At 38.9% G+C, this 18636-nt stretch overlaps 1 protein-coding gene across 1 annotated transcript in view; it reads left to right on the top strand.

Annotated features, from left to right (window-relative positions):
* The window catches only part of LOC123763931 (U2 snRNP-associated SURP motif-containing protein), a 35633-nt gene that overhangs the window by 12665 nt on the left and 4332 nt on the right, over positions 1-18636 (top strand). The window contains exons 10-20 of the mRNA XM_045751248.2: positions 127-170; positions 2232-2336; positions 2932-3047; positions 4697-4814; positions 5242-5404; positions 6519-6598; positions 11582-11771; positions 14169-14424; positions 15595-15725; positions 15880-16009; positions 18017-18158. Of these exons, the coding sequence (XP_045607204.1) occupies positions 127-170; positions 2232-2336; positions 2932-3047; positions 4697-4814; positions 5242-5404; positions 6519-6598; positions 11582-11771; positions 14169-14424; positions 15595-15725; positions 15880-16009; positions 18017-18158 (1475 nt within the window). The remainder of the gene's footprint in view (positions 1-126; positions 171-2231; positions 2337-2931; positions 3048-4696; positions 4815-5241; positions 5405-6518; positions 6599-11581; positions 11772-14168; positions 14425-15594; positions 15726-15879; positions 16010-18016; positions 18159-18636) is intronic.

The raw sequence follows: 18636 nt of genomic DNA on the forward strand, positions 1-18636 counted from the left end.
ATCATCATAAGTAACATAATCGGCTTGCAATTAACTTTTTTTTATGAAAGAGGGGAAAAAGAATATTAATACATGTGATTAAAGACCAATCCATCTGTTATCTTTGTTGCTGCTCTATTCCTACAGATTTTACAAAGGGCTGTTGTCAAAGTGGTTATCCCAACAGAAAGGTAAAGAGAGAACCCGTCTTAGTTTGTTTATCAACCCAACCAGCTTCCCTGCCCACTGGTAAGTCTGTTCCAATACACCCTGCCAGTTGCCGTAATACTTCAAGAGACTACATCGTCATGAACCACCTCCGTTAAATTTGGGTTGCTATTAATTTTGGATTTTTTTTTTTTTTTTTTTTTAACCCCGAGTCTAATATACCTGGGATAAGGTGATCCCGGGGTAAGGTGACCCTTGACCCGAGGTAAGGTTTTGGTATGCAACTGGCAGGGTTAATTAAACTAGACTAATTGGACTGAGGGCTTTTTATTTGTATTGGGGAAGATCCATTTTCAGAAACCATGAGTCGAATTGTGCTGCAGCTTTGAAGATAGCCGACTCACCATCTGTTGAAATTGCAGCTAAGTCATGGATGTTCATGGCTGAAGTTCCATGAAATTCCTTGCTAATTTTTTCTTAATCCAGCGGAACGTAATGTGGATCCACTTGGATCCACTGCGAATTTGAAATCACGTTTTTCCAGGAGGATGAACAGTTAGGCTAATGTGGCTTACCACAGTCTATCCCTTACAGCCATCTGTTCTTGCTGATGTCTGCTTAGCGGTTCTGGAGATGAGGTCATGTGTTGGCAGGGATGTAGCACCAGAAGCAGCAGCAGCCATCGGCTCATTTACCACGCATGTGCTGTACTTAGATCAGCATATGCTTTTTTTGCAGCTTGGATCCAATATCAGAATACTGTATTGGGAGGGGTTGTCAGGGTCACCCATAAGTCTATCCCACAGCTTCAACGAATCATCTGCCGTGGTGGGTGAGAGCTACATCCGGGTCAGCAGGAGCTGACCTCACTTGGCCTTTCTCTCCCAGTGGGGGACTCCCAAAGACTCCCAACCAGTGCAAACTGATGCAGTGACTTCCCTAGTGAACTTGTGGACATGTTTCATGGGTCAACTATCTCAGGGCCTGTATTTGTCTGGGCCCCTCTTAGCAACAGTTATAGGTACAAAGAAGGATATTCTAGTTCAAATGTGACTATAGCACTCAACAATTACCTGTCTAATGTGAAACATAAGAACTCAGAAGAGTAAATACCAACTTTCCAGTCATATTTGTGCCATGAAGAATACCATGTTCTTCTATACCAGCTAACAGGTAAAACTCTTGCGTTTTTCTCTGATTTTGAGTTCGAGAAAGATCAAGAATTTAGACAGAAACTTAGGTTCTTAAGTGGACGGACTTGGGTTTGAGGATCTTAGGTTGAGCATTGGTTGCAGGATGTATTATTCATCAAGTAATCTTACATGCAGTAGACTCTTAATAAATAATTCAGTAATTATATATAAAATTAGTTTGTAATTTAATATAAATTAAATTTTTGTTTGTCATATTCCTAAAAATTTGATGATAAGAGTTGGCTGCAATCTTAGTGTATTTGTTCCCTTGTTCATATATACAGTATAATGAAACAGTTCTAAGCTTTGGTTTGTCGATGTACCACTGCATTGATTTTCTTTTGCACGTCACTATAGATAAATGCATCAATCAGTTTGATTCATGTGTGTAACCTGTAAATAAACTTTTCCTAGTATTTGTTAATAAAGATGAAATACAGTAACTTTAAAAAAGTAATAGCTTAAACCTGTCTAGTCGCCTGGTGCACAGTAGTTAAGTCATACGTAATGAACTAGGCTGTAATTACCCTCGTATGGTAATAGCACATTAGCGGTGTAGACTTCCATGGAAGATTACACCGATATTTTTGTATTCTTTATCACTTCTATTTCAGCCAACTGATGAAGACTTGCATCTTGTGCATTAACACGTTTATTTTAATTATTATTATTTGTTATAATATTACTACTCATAATGGACATTAATTTTTATTTATCAATTTTGTTTACGAAATGTTCTAGTTATATTTTTCTTAATTATGTAGTTTAGTTTTCACTGCACATCACTTTTTCCAATGTCCACTGTGGGTAGGAAGTCCATTTTATGCATTTCTTGATGTGCTTTTGGCTGTGTTGGTGTTTTTTTATATATTTATTCTTCTATTCCAACAGATCGTTATTGCAACTTATTCATCGCACTATAGAGTTTATTGTACGTGAAGGACCCATGTTTGAGGCCATGATTATGAATAGAGAAATAAATAACCCAGAATTCAGGTAGGAATTTTTATTATTTTTTTTATACAAGGTTATTCTATTTCAAGCAAGAAAAAATATTTAACCTATTAAATTAAAATGTTGCACATAAAATTATTACAACTACTCCATCATCCCCCCCTCCCCCCCGTCCCACCCATTGTTACTTGTTTATTCTTTTGAGATTGAATATCTATTAAAAACCACACATTCAAAAAAAGGATTGTATCTACCCTTATTTTGGTCTGGGCAGGAGTCAATATTTCTTTTGGCACTTGTCAGCATTACATTATAATGGGAGAGAGGACTAAACAGAGATGAAATTTATTCAACAGTGAGAAATCTATCTATGCAAAAGTAAAAGATTTTTTTTTATATACACTGAAGATTTTGGTTTGAGAGGCAACTCCAACTTTCTTTGTTGATGAAAAACTCATGATGATGATGTTGATGAATGGATAATCATGAAAGGTCATGATTATCCCCCTACACTAAATGATCAACACATGACGAAGACTGCAGTTTGAGGGTTAAATTATGAAATATACTTTAGAGCAAAAGTCATCATGTGATGTTAGAAGATGTCGTATATTGAAGGAACTTTTCTCACTTTCAGATTCTTGTTTGAGAATCAAGGTCCTGCTCACGTTTACTACCGCTGGAAGTTGTTTTCAATGCTGCAGGGAGATTCACCTAATAGATGGACTACTAGACCTTTCAGAATGTTTACAAGTAAGTTAGAAAACTTTCATTTATTTGGTCCTGTACTCTGTAAGTAGTAGTAGTAGTAGTAGGCATCCTTCAGTCTCGGGAGACTATGGAGTTGAGCCCTGGTTGTCAATCCTGGTGCAGCGTCTGGTGTGACTGATGAGTCCAATCCGAGAGTGGCAGTCCATTCCACACTGAGCACAAACGAAGTCCGATTCTGGTCTGTCTTCCTGGCTACTGGCTTTCCTTCTCTGTCTCTTTACCTCCGATTTCTTGGCAAGTGACTCCTCGAACTTGGAAAGACCTCTTTGAACAGAGTGCCCCCAGGCTGAACGGTATGCAGCCAGTGTTTCCCACGTAGTAAGATCGACATCCATGGCTTTCAGGTCCCTCTTGCATACTTCTTTGTACCGTAGCTGGTGCTTGCCTATTGGACGCTTTCCCTGCATCAGCTCTCCATACAGGAAATCCTTGGGGATCCTGCCAGCGCCCATTCGCACAACGTGCCCAAGCCAGCGCATTCGTCTCTGTTTCAGCATTGTGTACATGCTGGTGATTCTTGCTCTCCCCAGGACGCTGTTGTTTGTCACCTTGTCCTGCCAGGTGATGTCCAAGATGTGTCGAAGGCAGTGCATGTGGTAGGTACTTGGCTGTCTTTCCTGACGGGTGCGGAGTGTCCAAGACCGCTACCATAAAGGAGAGTGCTCAGGTCACAGGCTTTGTAAACCCGAATCTTTGTATACTCAGTCAGCCTATTGTTGGCCCACACACTCGTTGTCAGTCTGGACATGGTAGTAGATGCCTTACCGATGCGTTTGTTTAGCTCCGTATCAAGAGAGAGAGTCAGAGATTGTGGAGCCCAGGTACACGAAGTCATGAACGACTTCCAGTTTGGAATCGGAGATGCCGATGTCAGGTGGGGAGTCCACTCCTTGTCCCATGACTTGTGTTTTCTTCAGGCTGATGGCGAGTCCGAAAGCCTGACAGACCTCGCTGAAGCGGGTCATGAGCGGTTGGAGGTCTTTGGCTGAGTGGGCAGTGACTGCTGCGTCATCGGCAAAAAGGAAGTCGCGCAGACACCTCAGCCGAACCTTCGTCTTGGCTCTCAGCCTGGCGAGGTTAAAGAGCTTTCCATCTGACCTGGTCCGGAGGTAAATGCCTTCCGTGGCAGATCCGGAGGCGTGTTGCAGCATAACTGTGAAGAAAATTCCGAATAGGGTTGGAACCAGTACGCAGCCCTGCTTTACTCCACTTCGGATGTCAAAGACGTCTGATGTTAGGCTATCAAAGACCACGGTGCCCTTCATGTTCTCATGGAAAGATCTGATGATGCTGAGGAGCCTGGGTGGGCATCCGATCTTGGGGAGGATTTTATACTGTATATATAAACTATAAATGTAGATCTATTTAAAATTGAAATGTTAGAATTTTGTCCTTATTTCAACTGTATAGTGCAACTTGAAAATCATGACCCCAATTTAATGGAGCTGCTCCAACACCTAGGCTGTTGGTCACCGAGGAGGCCACATCAGAGACTGGACCGTGGGGACGTTGATCCCCCGGTACCAGTAACAAGTAAATGACATACTGACAGTTAGACAGACGTTCACTTGCTCACAGGATACTGTGGAAATTGATTACAATAAATACTCATCACTTGCTCTGTTTGACAGATGGATCAATATGGAAACCGCCACCTCTTAACCCATTTTTGCAAGGAATGCCAGAAGAACTAATAAAAATGGAAGAGGAGGAGGAGGATAAAAACAAGAAAGGATCTTTATCAAATGCGTGAGTATTATTGATTGTTTGTATATGTACTCACCGAAATGTGTCTGGATAAATTGTATTTGTTATGTTTTCTTCAGTTTTCTTTCTTGTATCTATTACATGTCCCTGTGTATTTTTGTGTTTAATTTTGTTTAGTCTGCTCTCAAAATGTGCTTTCTTAGATAGTCCATACTCTTTTTCACACTGTTTATGATAGCATGTGATGACTGCTTCAGTTGTTAGATGGGCAAATCACCACTTTGCAATCTTAACAGATTTATCAAGTGCAGGTGTTAATGTAATTTAAGAGCAGGTTATGCATGTTAGCCATCCTCTTAAGGAGATAAGAGGATTTTATTTTAAGATTTTAGTGCTTAAAAATGCAGAAAGATAGGTAAAATGTTAATTGTTCTATTTAATTAAATATCTTTCCATATTTCACCATCAGGCAAAGAGGGAGATTAGAGTCAATGATTCGCAATATGACTCCAGAGAGAGAGAGGATTGGGGAAGCCATGGTTTGGTGTATTGAACATGCAGATGCAGCTGAAGAAATCTGTCAGTGCCTTACAGAGGCTCTCACAAATAACAACACAGCTATGCCTAAAAAAGTAAGTACAGTACAGTACTGTTAAATGTATGATGCCGGTCATGATTATCTGTGTTTTGTGAAGGTCCCTTCACCAATGTTTTTCTTGTTACTGCTCCATTACCCATTTAGGATCAGGTTTTAACAAAAGCTACGGTTGATGTTAAGGAATGTTTGTGCCGTATCACATTGGCAGTAAAATATAGTGTTAAAATCTGTAAGCTATAAGTACAGTATTCAGTATTTATTGTTACAAGCAGAGAAGAGACTTTACACACATGCAAAACTGTTGATAGTGGAAATTGATTGTGTGGATTTAATTGTATTGTACTATGCAGCTTGTCATATATGTATATTTTGTATACGAATTAAGCTATTATTTGAATGGGAAAGTTTCATTCAGTTTGTAGTTGAATGTAAAAATTTCCTTTGATTTTGGTCTTGTCTTGAATGTTGCCCTAAGTTGGATCTGCCAATCCCTGCTGAAATGTACACTAAAATTAGCAGTCATTTGAGAAAAGCTTCAGGAAGATGCCTGAAGTATACTGTATTTGAATGGGTAAATGATAACTTGAATAAATACGAACAATTAAATTAGAGGTATTAATACACTGGGCACAATTGCTATGAAGTAGGGCTCTGGAATTAGATTTCATTTGCTGCAGATATAGCTAGGCAGACATGAGGTCAATCAACAATGGATGGAGGTGCCATACATGAGGTCATCTCATCTCAATGACTAAACTAATGATCAATTAATATGAAGGTTCATGAATCAGTTTCTGAATTGGCTAATTAAAGAGATGTTTATGATCATTGCTGCTAGGGAAAAAAACGAGAAGGCAAAACGCAGGTCATTTTCTTTACACTTTTCCAATGGATTTTTGTAACTTAAAAACCTTTGTAATGTACTGTGTCAAGGTCGTTAGATGGATTGCACTTTTTTTGAAGTTTAAATTATTATTATTTTTAAACTTACAATATAAAAAAAATGGAAATAAATCCAATTCTTTATCATATTTGCATGTGATTAACACTTCCCCACAAAGGCATTCATATACAATACAGTACTATATGACAAGTTATATTGTACATTAAATGTTAAGCTGTAATTTTCTTTAATTCTTTACTTTCAGATTGCAAGATTATACCTTGTGTCGGACATCCTTCATAACTGCAGCGTAAAAGTTTCAAATGCCTCGTTTTATAGAAAAGGGTAAGGTAGTAAGTTCTTAGTTTTTATATCCTTAAAAGTGGTAAGAATCAGGAATGCATACATTTCAGTAATTTCAGTTTATGCAATTCATTTTACTGCAATTCAGTTTAGTATGTTTATATAGCAGGTGTGCATGAGGTGTATAAAGCGATTAGTAAATCCAGCAAAAAAAAATGGAAAGGAATGGATTACTGTATGTAGAAAACACTTGCTATTAGACCAAACAAGGTAGTACTGTGCCAGATAACTAAAATTTTAATGTTACTGTATTTACTTTAGAATTGAATGTACCATTGTATATAGGCAGATGTGACCCTTGAGTGTTGGAACCACAGAGGCATTAGTAGCCTGAATGTTATGGGTAATTTTTATAAGTGGATAATGATTTCCCAAAGTAAAAAAAACTGGCAAGGTGAATGAGGTTGTCTTATTAGATAGTTGGGGTTAAAGTGGAGATGTTATGCCAGAATCACTAAGGAGTACCCGCTCATTATGAATCTGAAGAGAGCCTATGATAGTGACTTTATCTTTCCACTTTCCAGAAAATTATTCTGGAAAGTTGAATGCCATTAACATGTGGAAGTGCAGTACTGCATGTTGTTAAAAAGAAAGTTTTTGTGGCTAAAGAGCTATATTATGCGCAAGTTAATTAGGTTCATTAAGTTCTTGTGTGTAGTTGACAGTTTTGGTGCAGGAGAATGAAAGGGTTATGTAAATTGTGTGAGGAGGGAGGTGGGGGTGAGGCAAGGGTTAACAGTAAGTCATATTGAGTAAATGTAGGAGAGAGGAAATTTTGTGTGTAAAATCAGTGTGAATAGAGAAGAATGGAATTTTGCCAACATGTTTAAATGCTTAGAATTTACGGCACAAGGAATTACAAATTATTTATAATGCACACCAATACTGTGAGCCTCTTATCTTTTTAATCAGTCTTTCATATGGCACTATATCAAAAGATTTGCTAAAGTCAAGATATACAACATCACAAACCTTATCACTATCAACTGCCTCATCTATGCTGGAATAGAATGATAGCAAAAACATGAACTACCATTAGTTAAACCATGTTGCGAGTCATTTATTAATCTGTTTTTCAAGATGAAGACGAATGACTTGGAATTATCGATTCAAGAAACATTCCCACAATAGGCGTTAAGCAAATTGGCCGATAGTTTGACGCAAGTGATCTATCTCCTTTTTTGAAAATTGGTACCACATTCATTCTAAAGCTTGGGCCTACATTCTAAATAACGCCCAAAAGTTGTGCCATCAGTTTAAAAGCGCCCACTTCAGAATTACAGTTTATATTTTAATACAATATTCCTATAATATATGCCGGAATAAAAGATGGCTTTTGTGACACTGAATTTCCTGCAAAATTGCAATTTGGAACTTTTCCCATTAATTTACTGAACAGGATTTGCATTTCTTTAGGGGCAAGTTTATATTTTATCTAAGTATCCAGTATCCCTACTCACAAAGCTGTGTGTAGGGAATAATATCTGTGCCCTGTTTTCCAAGCTTCCCTAGTGTCTGTCAAACAAGCTTCCTGATATTCCCAGGCTAAATTTACACAAGCTTATTTTTTTATTAAAAGTAAAGACAAGTGTAAAAAAGTGAAGAGGTTATTTATGGTTGCGTATTGTACATCAAAACAATATATACAATACGTAACCCAATGTTGTGTATTTGCTGAGTGGTGTTAGTATTGGTGATGGTCATGATAACCATTTTGATAAAAGGGGCTAGTAATGCGTGTCTGGAGATTCCATGTAAATAATTGTAATCAGCTTTGTATTACAGTACGGTATATTATAAGTTGCACCCCTAACTTTTGTAAATTTTGGTAGAAAAAAAGTGCAGCTTTGTGTGAATATGGAATTACTGTAATGACATTTCCGTCCCCTACATGCAAGTTAAATTAATCTAGCAGAATAACTGGAGGTCATTTCTTAGAGTTTGGCTGAGACAGGGTACTGTAGATGCTTCAGTGGTACTATGAGCAACACCCGCTGATATTTTGTGTCTTATTTTTAAGGGGTACTTTTCTTTCCTTGAGGGCTCTGTTTTTATGTGCTATTATTTTGTGTGTATCTTGGATGCCAGTGACTGCTGTTATGGTGTTAAATTATCGGTCAAATCAAATCAAAATGCTTAGCTTTGCAGTGAAAATAGGAATAATAAATAAATAGGGAAAATCCTAGTCATATTTCTCACTGCATGGGTGTAAATGTTTAGCACGGTGTTAATCTTTACATTTGAGTTAAGTGATGTTGCCACCAGACAACAGCATGTTGGTAATTTTACTCTCGTGGCATGCACAAATAAATTTAAGAAAGAAGATCTTTTTGAATTTGACGAATAACTATTGTACATGGACAAAAATTCCAAGGTTGCCAATTTTGAGTTGAATACCATGTCTAATGAAGTCTTGGTATTTTCTTCTAAAGATGAATACTGCAGTCAAATGATTAATTCATGAGCTCCATGGGAATATTTACTGTTCTTGTCATACTTGTTTGTCTTTATTCCTGTTAACATTTAACATGCTTCGTATTTCTCTTATGGACCATCTTTTGGTACTCCACCTTTTCTGGGGGGAGCCTCTACGGTTCCTTGGAGCTAACCGGGCTGATATGAATGTATTGGACCCCTGGCATCAGTCAAGCAAAGGGAGTTCTTAGGCCTACCAGGGACCACGAGCCAGAACCTGGCCCTCCTCAGAGAGGCATGAGGAACAAGGGCCTATAGGAACCCTCGTGTGGTTGGAAGCATTTGTAAAACCATAAGTGTTTAGTTGGGTTTTATTTAATATTTCACAGAGCATGAGTCGGCCAGACAGGATTTTGAGATCCTTCTCCTCGGTTTGTGGTGGTCCCTTCAGTTCAGGATTGTTTCTCCAAGGCTCTTTTTCTTGTTGGCATTGGCCTCTGGGGGTCGGGTCAGGGAGCTTCATGCTCTCCTCCGGTGCAGGGGTTTCTGCTCTTTCGGTCCTGGTGGTAGGTTTGTTCGTTTGCAGCCGTCTCCTTCTTTTCTAGCGAAGAATGAGACTGCTGCTTTCCGAAGGGGTCCTTGGGTTGTTGATGCTTGGTTGGTTAGTCCAGGGGGTGCATCACATGTTGCGTCCGGTTGCGGCTATGTGCCGTTACCTGCGCGCCATGGCCTCTGTGGCCGGGAATGCGCTTTGGATTGACCCGGTTCCCCTACGTAACTGTTCCAGGGGTTGGGTCTTCCCGGTTGTCCGCAGGGTTATTCGGTCCAGCCAGCCTGCGGTCTATCCCCTGGTTGATACCTGGTTGATGGGGTTCTGGGAGTTCGTCTACTCCCCAAGCCCGGCCCGAGGCCAGGCTCGACTTGTGAGAGTTTGGTCCACCAGGCTGTTGCTTGGAGCGGCCCGCAGGCCCACATACCCACCACAGCCCGGTTGGTCCGGGCTGTGGTGGGTATGACATCACGAGTATCTTGGTGGGTATACACCGAGTATACACGGTGGGTATGACATCACGAGTCCTTGTGCCTTTTATAGCCTCATTCCCATGACATTCGTAAGTTTGTTGTGCTGGCTGCCATCTTTGGTAACATGTCTTGGACTGACATTCGGCTACAGGGCTTTTGGAGGTCAAACCAGGGTCTTGGTCGCTCGCTACCTTGTCACTGTTCAAAGGCCAGGTCGGGCCTGTGTCGCATAGGGACCAGTTGCAGCCAGTTGTCTCGACTTTGAGTTGAGGAGCGAGTGCTGACCACCTCTCGGATAATTCCCTCATGTTTTTGTCTTTGGGTAAGTAACTCCGTGAAGCCGTGGGGGGCCTCCGCCAGAAAACCAGCGCTAAATGTAATGAAACGCCTTTTTTCTGGGTGAGACTCGGAGGCTCCCCCGGCAACCCTCCCTCCTGGTCGGTGGTTTTCTCGCGGATTTTGATATCTAGCCTCAGAACTGAGGGGGTGGATAGCTGATGCGGGGGTCTTCGGCTCCCTCTTAGCTGCGCAGACAGCGGCGCGGTGACGTAGTGATGTCATACTCGTTTGCTCATTTTCATTTGGGGAGTTTTGTCTACTAGTTTGGCTTTCAGTAGCAATTTCTTGACTAGAACAGGGGTTTGCTTTGGGGCACTTACTTTCTGGGTGCCTGACCTGGTCGATGGCAGACATAGAATGCTTCCAACCACACGGGGGTTTCTATAGGCCATTGCTCCTCGTGCCTCTCTGAGGAGGCCAGGTTCTGCCTCGTGGTCCCGGTAGGCCTAAGAACTCCATTTGCTTGACCGATACCAGGGTTTAATACATTCATATCAGCCTGGTTAGCTCCAAGGAGCCTCCAGGTCTCCCAGAAGATGGTGTTTCATTACATTCAACGTAGGTTTTTTCTTTACTATGATTGTTGCTTTGCATTATCCACATTTTTCATTACAGTACTATAACTTGAGTGAGAATTTTAAGTATTCAACCCATAAAATATACTAGTCACACTTCCTTTCATCTCTAACCAATGTATTATTCCCTTTTACTCTCAACGCTAGCTGGCCTCTCCATATGGACATAATTACTGCCCTAATAACTTTCTCTTCTCATTCTTTGTGATTAATTCGTCTCACCCCATGCATATTAATTTACACCTCTCCTGTTTCCATATTTACAAATGTAGCATACTAGTATACTTTTTCTGTATTTAATTATTTGATAAACTACAATACTCAAGGCATACTCTACTGTACTGCTGCTACTCACTTGATCTTTCTCTCACCCATTCTCGCTTTTAGCCCTCTTGCTTGTATTTCACTTTCACTTGCAATTGATTGGTTTTTGAATCATAGTTTCTCTTACCATTCATGTGTGATTATTCTCTGAATTTTAAATCAATAAGAAATACTCAAATTAATATTTGTTAATAATACATTACTTCTTTCTTTTCCTGTTCTTGCTTTTATGTTGATGCTTTTCTTTGCAGAACTTTGAATGTAACTTTTGTATTTATACTTTATACAGCTTTCAGGCCAAACTAGCAGAAATATTTGAAGGGCTTCACATAGCATATAATCTTGTGGAGTCAAGGCTTCGAGCAGAGCAGGTCAAGCAACGTATTATGCAGTGTTGCCGTGCCTGGGAAGACTGGGCCATTTACCCTCACGAGTTCCTAATCCATCTTCAAAACCTATTCTTAGGCCTTGTGAAAAGAGTAAGGATTCAAAGTTTCTATCTTTTAAGATTCCTGTTTAGATGATAACGAATGCTTTCTTGATTTGACTTTCCGGTGTATTTGTATATACTTTCCCTATCCTACTGACCATGTGGCCACAACTCTTAGCTAAAGTATAGTTTTCTAGAAATATCCACCAACATTTGATATGAATTTTACCTGGCTTAGAATTGGCCATTTGAATTATCATAAGTCTTCATAGCCATTGATCAAGCATCCCCTACTTGCTGGCTTGTGTGTTGGAAGAGATGCATTTAATTATTTGTCTAAACCTGTCCAAATAACTTGCTGTCATGAAACAGGTTAGCTGAAGCTAATTGCAATAGTTGGAAAACCTGTAGCTCTTGCCACCATGAAATATATTTTGGTTTGTTAAAACTCAGAGAAAGTTGATAATGTGTTGGTATGGTGTACCATTGTAAGTTGTTACCATGTAGGAACGAGACTTATTGAACCTTTACCAAATATAATACTGCTTGATGGGGAAGGGGGGGGGGGTTCTGGGAGGTGTTCTACTCCCCAAGCCTGGCCCGAGGACTTGGGCAGTCACAATGAATCCTTCCCTCATGAATACACACTCGCTCATGGGGCATACACACACATTCCCTCACTGGTATACAGTGTTTTTCTAATAGGAAGATCCTGTGTAACAAGTAATCTTGGTTTCTATGGTAGAACCAGAGATTTTTTTACAGGAGAGAGATGGTTGGGTTGACAGCATTTATCTGGACCTAAAAATGGCTTTCAACAGTCCCACAGATGAGGTTGTTCTAGAGACTGGAACATAATGTAAGAGTGACAGGGAGACTTCAAACATGGATGAAAATTTTTGACAAAAATGAGGGTAGTAATTAGAGGCAATGTATCAAACGAGAGAAATGTTACCAGTGGAGTACCGCAGGGTTCAGGTCTTGTATCAGTAATGTTCATTGCCTATATAAATGCTCCACCAGAAAGAATAAAGAATATTTTTGCTGATGATGCCAAGCTATTAGAGGAAATAAGAAACTTAGCCTTGGTTCTTGACCCTTCTTGCTCACTGTCCCTGCCTTCTACCAATCTCTGGAATCCACCACCCCCATATGATTCATGGATGGACTTAAATGAAGGATTGCAATCTAACCACTAAATTTTGCATCAGGAGATGCATTCTGGAGATTTTGAGCCAGTTATGCTTCAATTTTTATGGAGACTTAAGTGGTGTTGCTTTTAGTGTGGTACAGTATTTGCATCCTTGTTCTCTACTAATTTAAGGGCTGGTCTGATGGACTTTCCTGCCTTTTTTTTTTTTTTTTTTTTTTTTTTTTTTTTTTTTTTTTTTTACTGTCAGTTGTCTTCCATTTTGTTGTTATTGGTCTCATTGTTTGTCTACTTTTTGTGTAGTGCCATCTTATGCCCAATACTATCGCCACTTACTGTTTGACGTTGACATAGCCTCTTTTACTGGCTTCTGGGATGGATGTCAATTCTTTCCCTTTTGTCAAGTTGTCCAGGGGGTTTCTTAGACTGCCAGCAAACATCAGTTCATCTAGAGATCACTTGGTCTCTTGATTAGATATAGTACTGTAATTTCCTTTTTATCCTTCCCTCATTTTCTTATATCCTGCCTCAGTGGAGAACCTTTTTTTTTTCTTCTTCACTTAAACAGTCATTGTTTTATCTATCGCTGACAGACTGCAAAAGCCACCAGCTCCAAACTCCTGGTTTGACTTAAGAGGATATTGGTGACCACTATAGGATGAGTAAACTTTTTTTTTTTTTTTTTTAGACACATGCACTTGCGTTGCTTTTCCTAAATTTGAGCATACTGTAATGCTGTTAGGCAACTGCAGACACTTTTTGCAGTAAAGCAGACAGGAGACAGAAAAAGGATCAAGTTAATTTTGGAAATTATAAAGAATGGTAAAATCTTCTTAATTGCAAGAGTAATAGGAGTATAGTACATTATTGAAAATGTGTTGACCATCAGGCCTTCTGGATGTGAGCCAACCAAAGAGAAAAATTGTGAATTTAGAAAAGGAATACTCCTTGTACTGCACTTCCACAGTAGTGTCTCCTTGAATATAGTGACCAATATTGATAGTTGAAATATGGCAGCAAGGAAAAAAACATAAATCAATAAATTAGAAACTATTTTTTGTTTACATACACTATTTCCTAATTTCATAGGGTGCATTTTTGTTACTTAATCATCTTTTGAAATATGTATTTAAAAGTTTAATTTTGTAATATTCATTTTTATTGCAGGAGTCTTTAGTCAGTTTGTATGTAGCCTTTATGCCTTTGATGTACTCAAAACAAATGGTATAAGAAATGGTACTAAATAATGGGCGTCTAATGAACACTTGTGTAATGCTCGTCTTTCTTTTCAATTAGGAGACGAAGATGGAGTTGGAAGAGGAGATGATGATGATGATGTCCACTTCTGTGGATCCAGTGCAAATCCCAACAGATGATGTTGATGGCATTCCTATAGATGATGTAGATGGTATACCCATCAAAGAGGAGGAGAAAGAAGAAGATATTGATGGTATACCAATTGCTAATTCTCCTTTAATGAAGAGTGCTGCAATCTCGGCTCTGCTTGGCTATGATGATGATGACGATGAAGATGATCTAGATGGTGCTCCCTGTAAGTTGTTGCATAATTCCTACAATATATCTTTCATTGATATAATGCAGTACTTTTTTAAGTAGGCAAAATTAATATTTGCTTGGGGAAAAAAAGTGGAAGACACAGGGAGGCTGAAAAAGCCACACAGTGACCTGGAAAATAATGAATTACTGTGAGATGATTGTCATGCGAGGGGGGAGAAAGGTTGACAATGAAAAGACCAGACTTATATGAATGCAATATTGGAGGCATTTGGGTTTAGGCAGTGCTGGTGTTATTCTATCGGTTTGAATAAGTTGGATGCCATTCTGGAGCTTTGGGAAGTCTGGTGTCTTAGATGATGGAACAAGTCTGATGTCCTTCTGGATGTTTTGGCGAGTCTGGTGTCGTTCTGGATGTTTGAACAAGTCTGGTGTCGTTCTGGATGTTTGAACAAGTCTGGTGTCGTTCTGGATGTTTGAACAAGTCTGGTGTCGTTCTGGATGTTTGAACAAGTCTGGTGTCGTTCTGGATGTTTGAATGAGTCTGGTGTCGTTCTGGATGTTTGAACGAGTCTGGTGTCGTTCTAGATGTTTGAATGACTCTGGTGTCGTTCTAGATGTTTGAACGACTCTGGTGTCCTCCTGGATGTCTGAATAAGTCTGGTGGTCTTCTCTGGGCATGGAGGTTGGTGGATAAATGAGGGGTAATACAAATAGTTGACTAAAAATGTATTTAAAATATGCACAGATGAAATCTGGCAGCCTTTTCCATTTTGCTTGGATGCTTGCTGATCATCTGATGCATTTACATACATTATAAGTAACTCATGAATATACAAATTATAATATGCTTGAAATTTTATTATCGCAGTTTTTTTTTATGAGTTGCTGTTATTGTTTGTGTAAGATATGCATAGTCGATTGATTTTATTTGTTATGCACCCCATACCCATCCTGTTGGCTGTATTGAAAAAGGTTAAAGATACACATAATGGGCTTAGGAAATGAACCTCCTCATGATGTGTGTGGTTAATAGTCTCTCTTACCATATAAGCCTTAGGACTAAACGAGAGATTTGACAGGAATTTTTCTAGCATCTATCACTGGTAACCTTATTAATAGATAATGCATATCAAAGAGTTGATAGAAAGTATTAATGAAAATGTTGTCATCTTGATAATTTGTTCAAAATGAACTCTCTTTATAGTGGATGATGAAGATGTTGGTGGTGTGGATGGCCTCCCACTGAAGGGCCCCATAGTTTCTGACAATGGTCCTGGCCCAGGGTTTGTCTCTTCTAAATGGGAGAGTGTCAGCCCCAAGCGAGTCCAAGCTCAGGTCAGTATTTAATCAAATGTAACTTCATATCACTTGTATATTTTGTTCATTTTCAATAGCTGCTAGTAGAATTGTGTGTTATTATATACTTTCTGACAAACTGGATATCCTCAGTTTTCTTCAACTGTTAATGATATGGTTTTGTTGTATACAGGCTGTTACAACTTCTAAATGGGAGGTGGTTGAGGCCAACCAGAGTGAAGATGAGGGAGCAGATGGCTCGGACAGCACACCCGTGTATGATAACTCTGGTCCACACACCCAGCGCAGCCAAAACAGTCATGGCAAGTTGCTTGTCATGATTCTATTTGTGTGATTGAGACTTTTGTGTATACTATATAGATTTGATATCTTCCAATCCTATTAGTTCAATATGGATATGTAATTGTGATTAGATCTTTGGTCAAATCGTCTCAACCATAAAAAATTATATTTTTATATGCAAAAATACATAATATATTACAGCTTCATTTGATAGTTTTTAAACAAAACACCTCAGAACTTTGTATTGATAATAACAATAAATATTACCAAATATGCGTACTCATCAAGGGTCCAGATATTTCTCCACATATGATCGTGGAATGTTCAGGCGAGTATGGTTGTGTTAATTGAGGAAGGTGGTGAAAGTTAGGTTGAGTGGCAAGAATGTAGCAAATATATTTTCCTTGGTTCGCTCATCTTCTTGTGAATGTGATGGGTTATTACCATAAAATAGCATCACTTAATTTTTTTTCTGGTAAGCCAAGACTTTTGAAGCGATCCTTCATCTCGGGTTTGGAATTACTTTGAAGCCATTTATGAAATATTGCTCTAGACATACGTTAGGCCAAGCCTTATTAATCACAAGGAGACACCTAAACACCTTAAATGGCCTGAAGAACATTAGAATACAGGAAACTGCAGAAGGCCTATTAGCCTCTGAATGGCAACTCATAAAGTGACAGCTCCTATTTATATCCAACATAGGAATAATAGACACTGCAGACTGCCTATTCACCAATTCGAAGCAGTTGCAGGCGATGAGTCACAATAACGTGGCTGAAGTATGTTGACCAGACCACACACTAGAAGTTGAAGGGACGACGACGTTTCGGTCCGTCCTGGACCATTCTCAAGTCGAAGCAGTTCTTATTTTTGTTTAACATAGGATTAAAGGAAACTGCAGGAGGTCTATTGGCCCGTGTGGGGCAGCTCCTATTTATACCCAACACAAAAACATTAAATAGGGGTTTTGCCTACTTTGAATCGAGTGCACATGACATTCTAGAAATGTCAGATTCAGTTACTTTTATGTGATCTAATTTTGTGCTCAAAATTCATCATAGCATGTTTGTCTTGGCTTCACCTCCTGTTGAAGCCATCAATAAAAGATCTCCTTTATTTTCTAAAGCCATAGTGGCAGGTTCCCACACATATAGTGTGTGTATTTGGGTGGACATATAAATATGAACTGCCTGCCTGTAGGGATTCTCCAGTGTCATTTATTCATTTTTTTTTTTTTTTTAAGAATTGAGGGTCAAATTGATTTCAAGTAAATTATTCTGAATTGTTACATCCTGAAGAGATTATAGTTACTGTACTTACATGAGATGGGTTTGTAGTTCATAGTAGAGATAGAACTTAAAGTAATGGCAAACTTGTTTTGATGGAAGCAGGGTTGTTTTATCAGGAGGACTTGTTTAACTTAAATATATTTTTTCTGAAATACTGTACTTTGGACTGGTATAATGATATAACTTTCTGTATGGTGGACATCCACCATTCCTTCATTGGTTCTTCTCTGAAATATACCATTAAAGCAATTACCATGTTTCTACATCTCATTACAAGCAAGTGGATAAATACATCTACTGCTTCTTCAGAAATATTCTTGGCACTAATGTTGCTCAGATCTTTCAGGAAGTTCTGTGGGTCACCCTCATCATATAGAAAAAGAATGTTTGTACTGTAGTATATCCAACAATGGTTGAAGAAGCCAGAAACATTTGGAAGAATTTACTTCCGTACCCTTTCCTTTACCTTAGGGATCCCTTCTGTATCCCTTCTGTACCTAAGTATTGGTAGTTAGATGGTTTACAGAAACCAACATATGAGACTTCCAGATCATGTCAGTGATATTTTAAGATGCTAACTACACACACACACTAAAGTATTCTTACTTTAGGAGCAAGTGAATTTTCTTTTCCTCCTAAGGAACTTTTTTTTTTTTTTTTGTAGAATACTGTACTTAATATATAGTCTATGTTTTTGTGCACATGTCGTAATTACATTGGACATCTTTTTGTTAGATGAAGATGACCTTGATGGGATTCCACTTGTGTATGATGATTATAAAAGGAAGACTAGAGATTCATCCGAAGATGATTCACAATCTCAAGACAATACATCTGAGTACTCGGAAGACTCTAGAGGATTTGACAGACTTCAGGGGTAAGATTGGTCTAAGTACTGTATTTCTGCAAGATATCAGCACATGGAAATAAACTTAATGGCTCACCTAAGGAATGCAGTTGATAAGGTTATGTCAAACATGTGTTATATTATTTTGTTTAGTTTCTGTAGCATTTTATGGCATGAGGCTAGAGCCTGCTGACAGGAGTCAGAAGTCGTCTGTTCCAATACCCACCTGTGTAAAAAAGGAATAATTAGTAGTTAATCAACTACTAATTTACATTAGTAGTTATTCCACTGCCAGTGGCCTAGTCAAGGGGAATAGAACAAAGGACAATGATGCTTGTTAGTTCATGCAACAATTTTAAGTATTTGAGATTGAATATTTCATCAAGTAGCACATTCATAAAGTTTTGAACTCTGTTCAAGTATTGAGAAATTGCAGCCATAAATGATTTTGCTTCACACCTCCAGTTAAGTTTATTCTTTTGGAGTCAGGTTTAACATGGGTGTTGCT

The sequence above is a fragment of the Procambarus clarkii genome, chromosome 23 (genome assembly GCF_040958095.1).
Source record: "Procambarus clarkii isolate CNS0578487 chromosome 23, FALCON_Pclarkii_2.0, whole genome shotgun sequence".
Taxonomy (NCBI): Eukaryota; Metazoa; Arthropoda; class Malacostraca; order Decapoda; family Cambaridae; genus Procambarus; species Procambarus clarkii.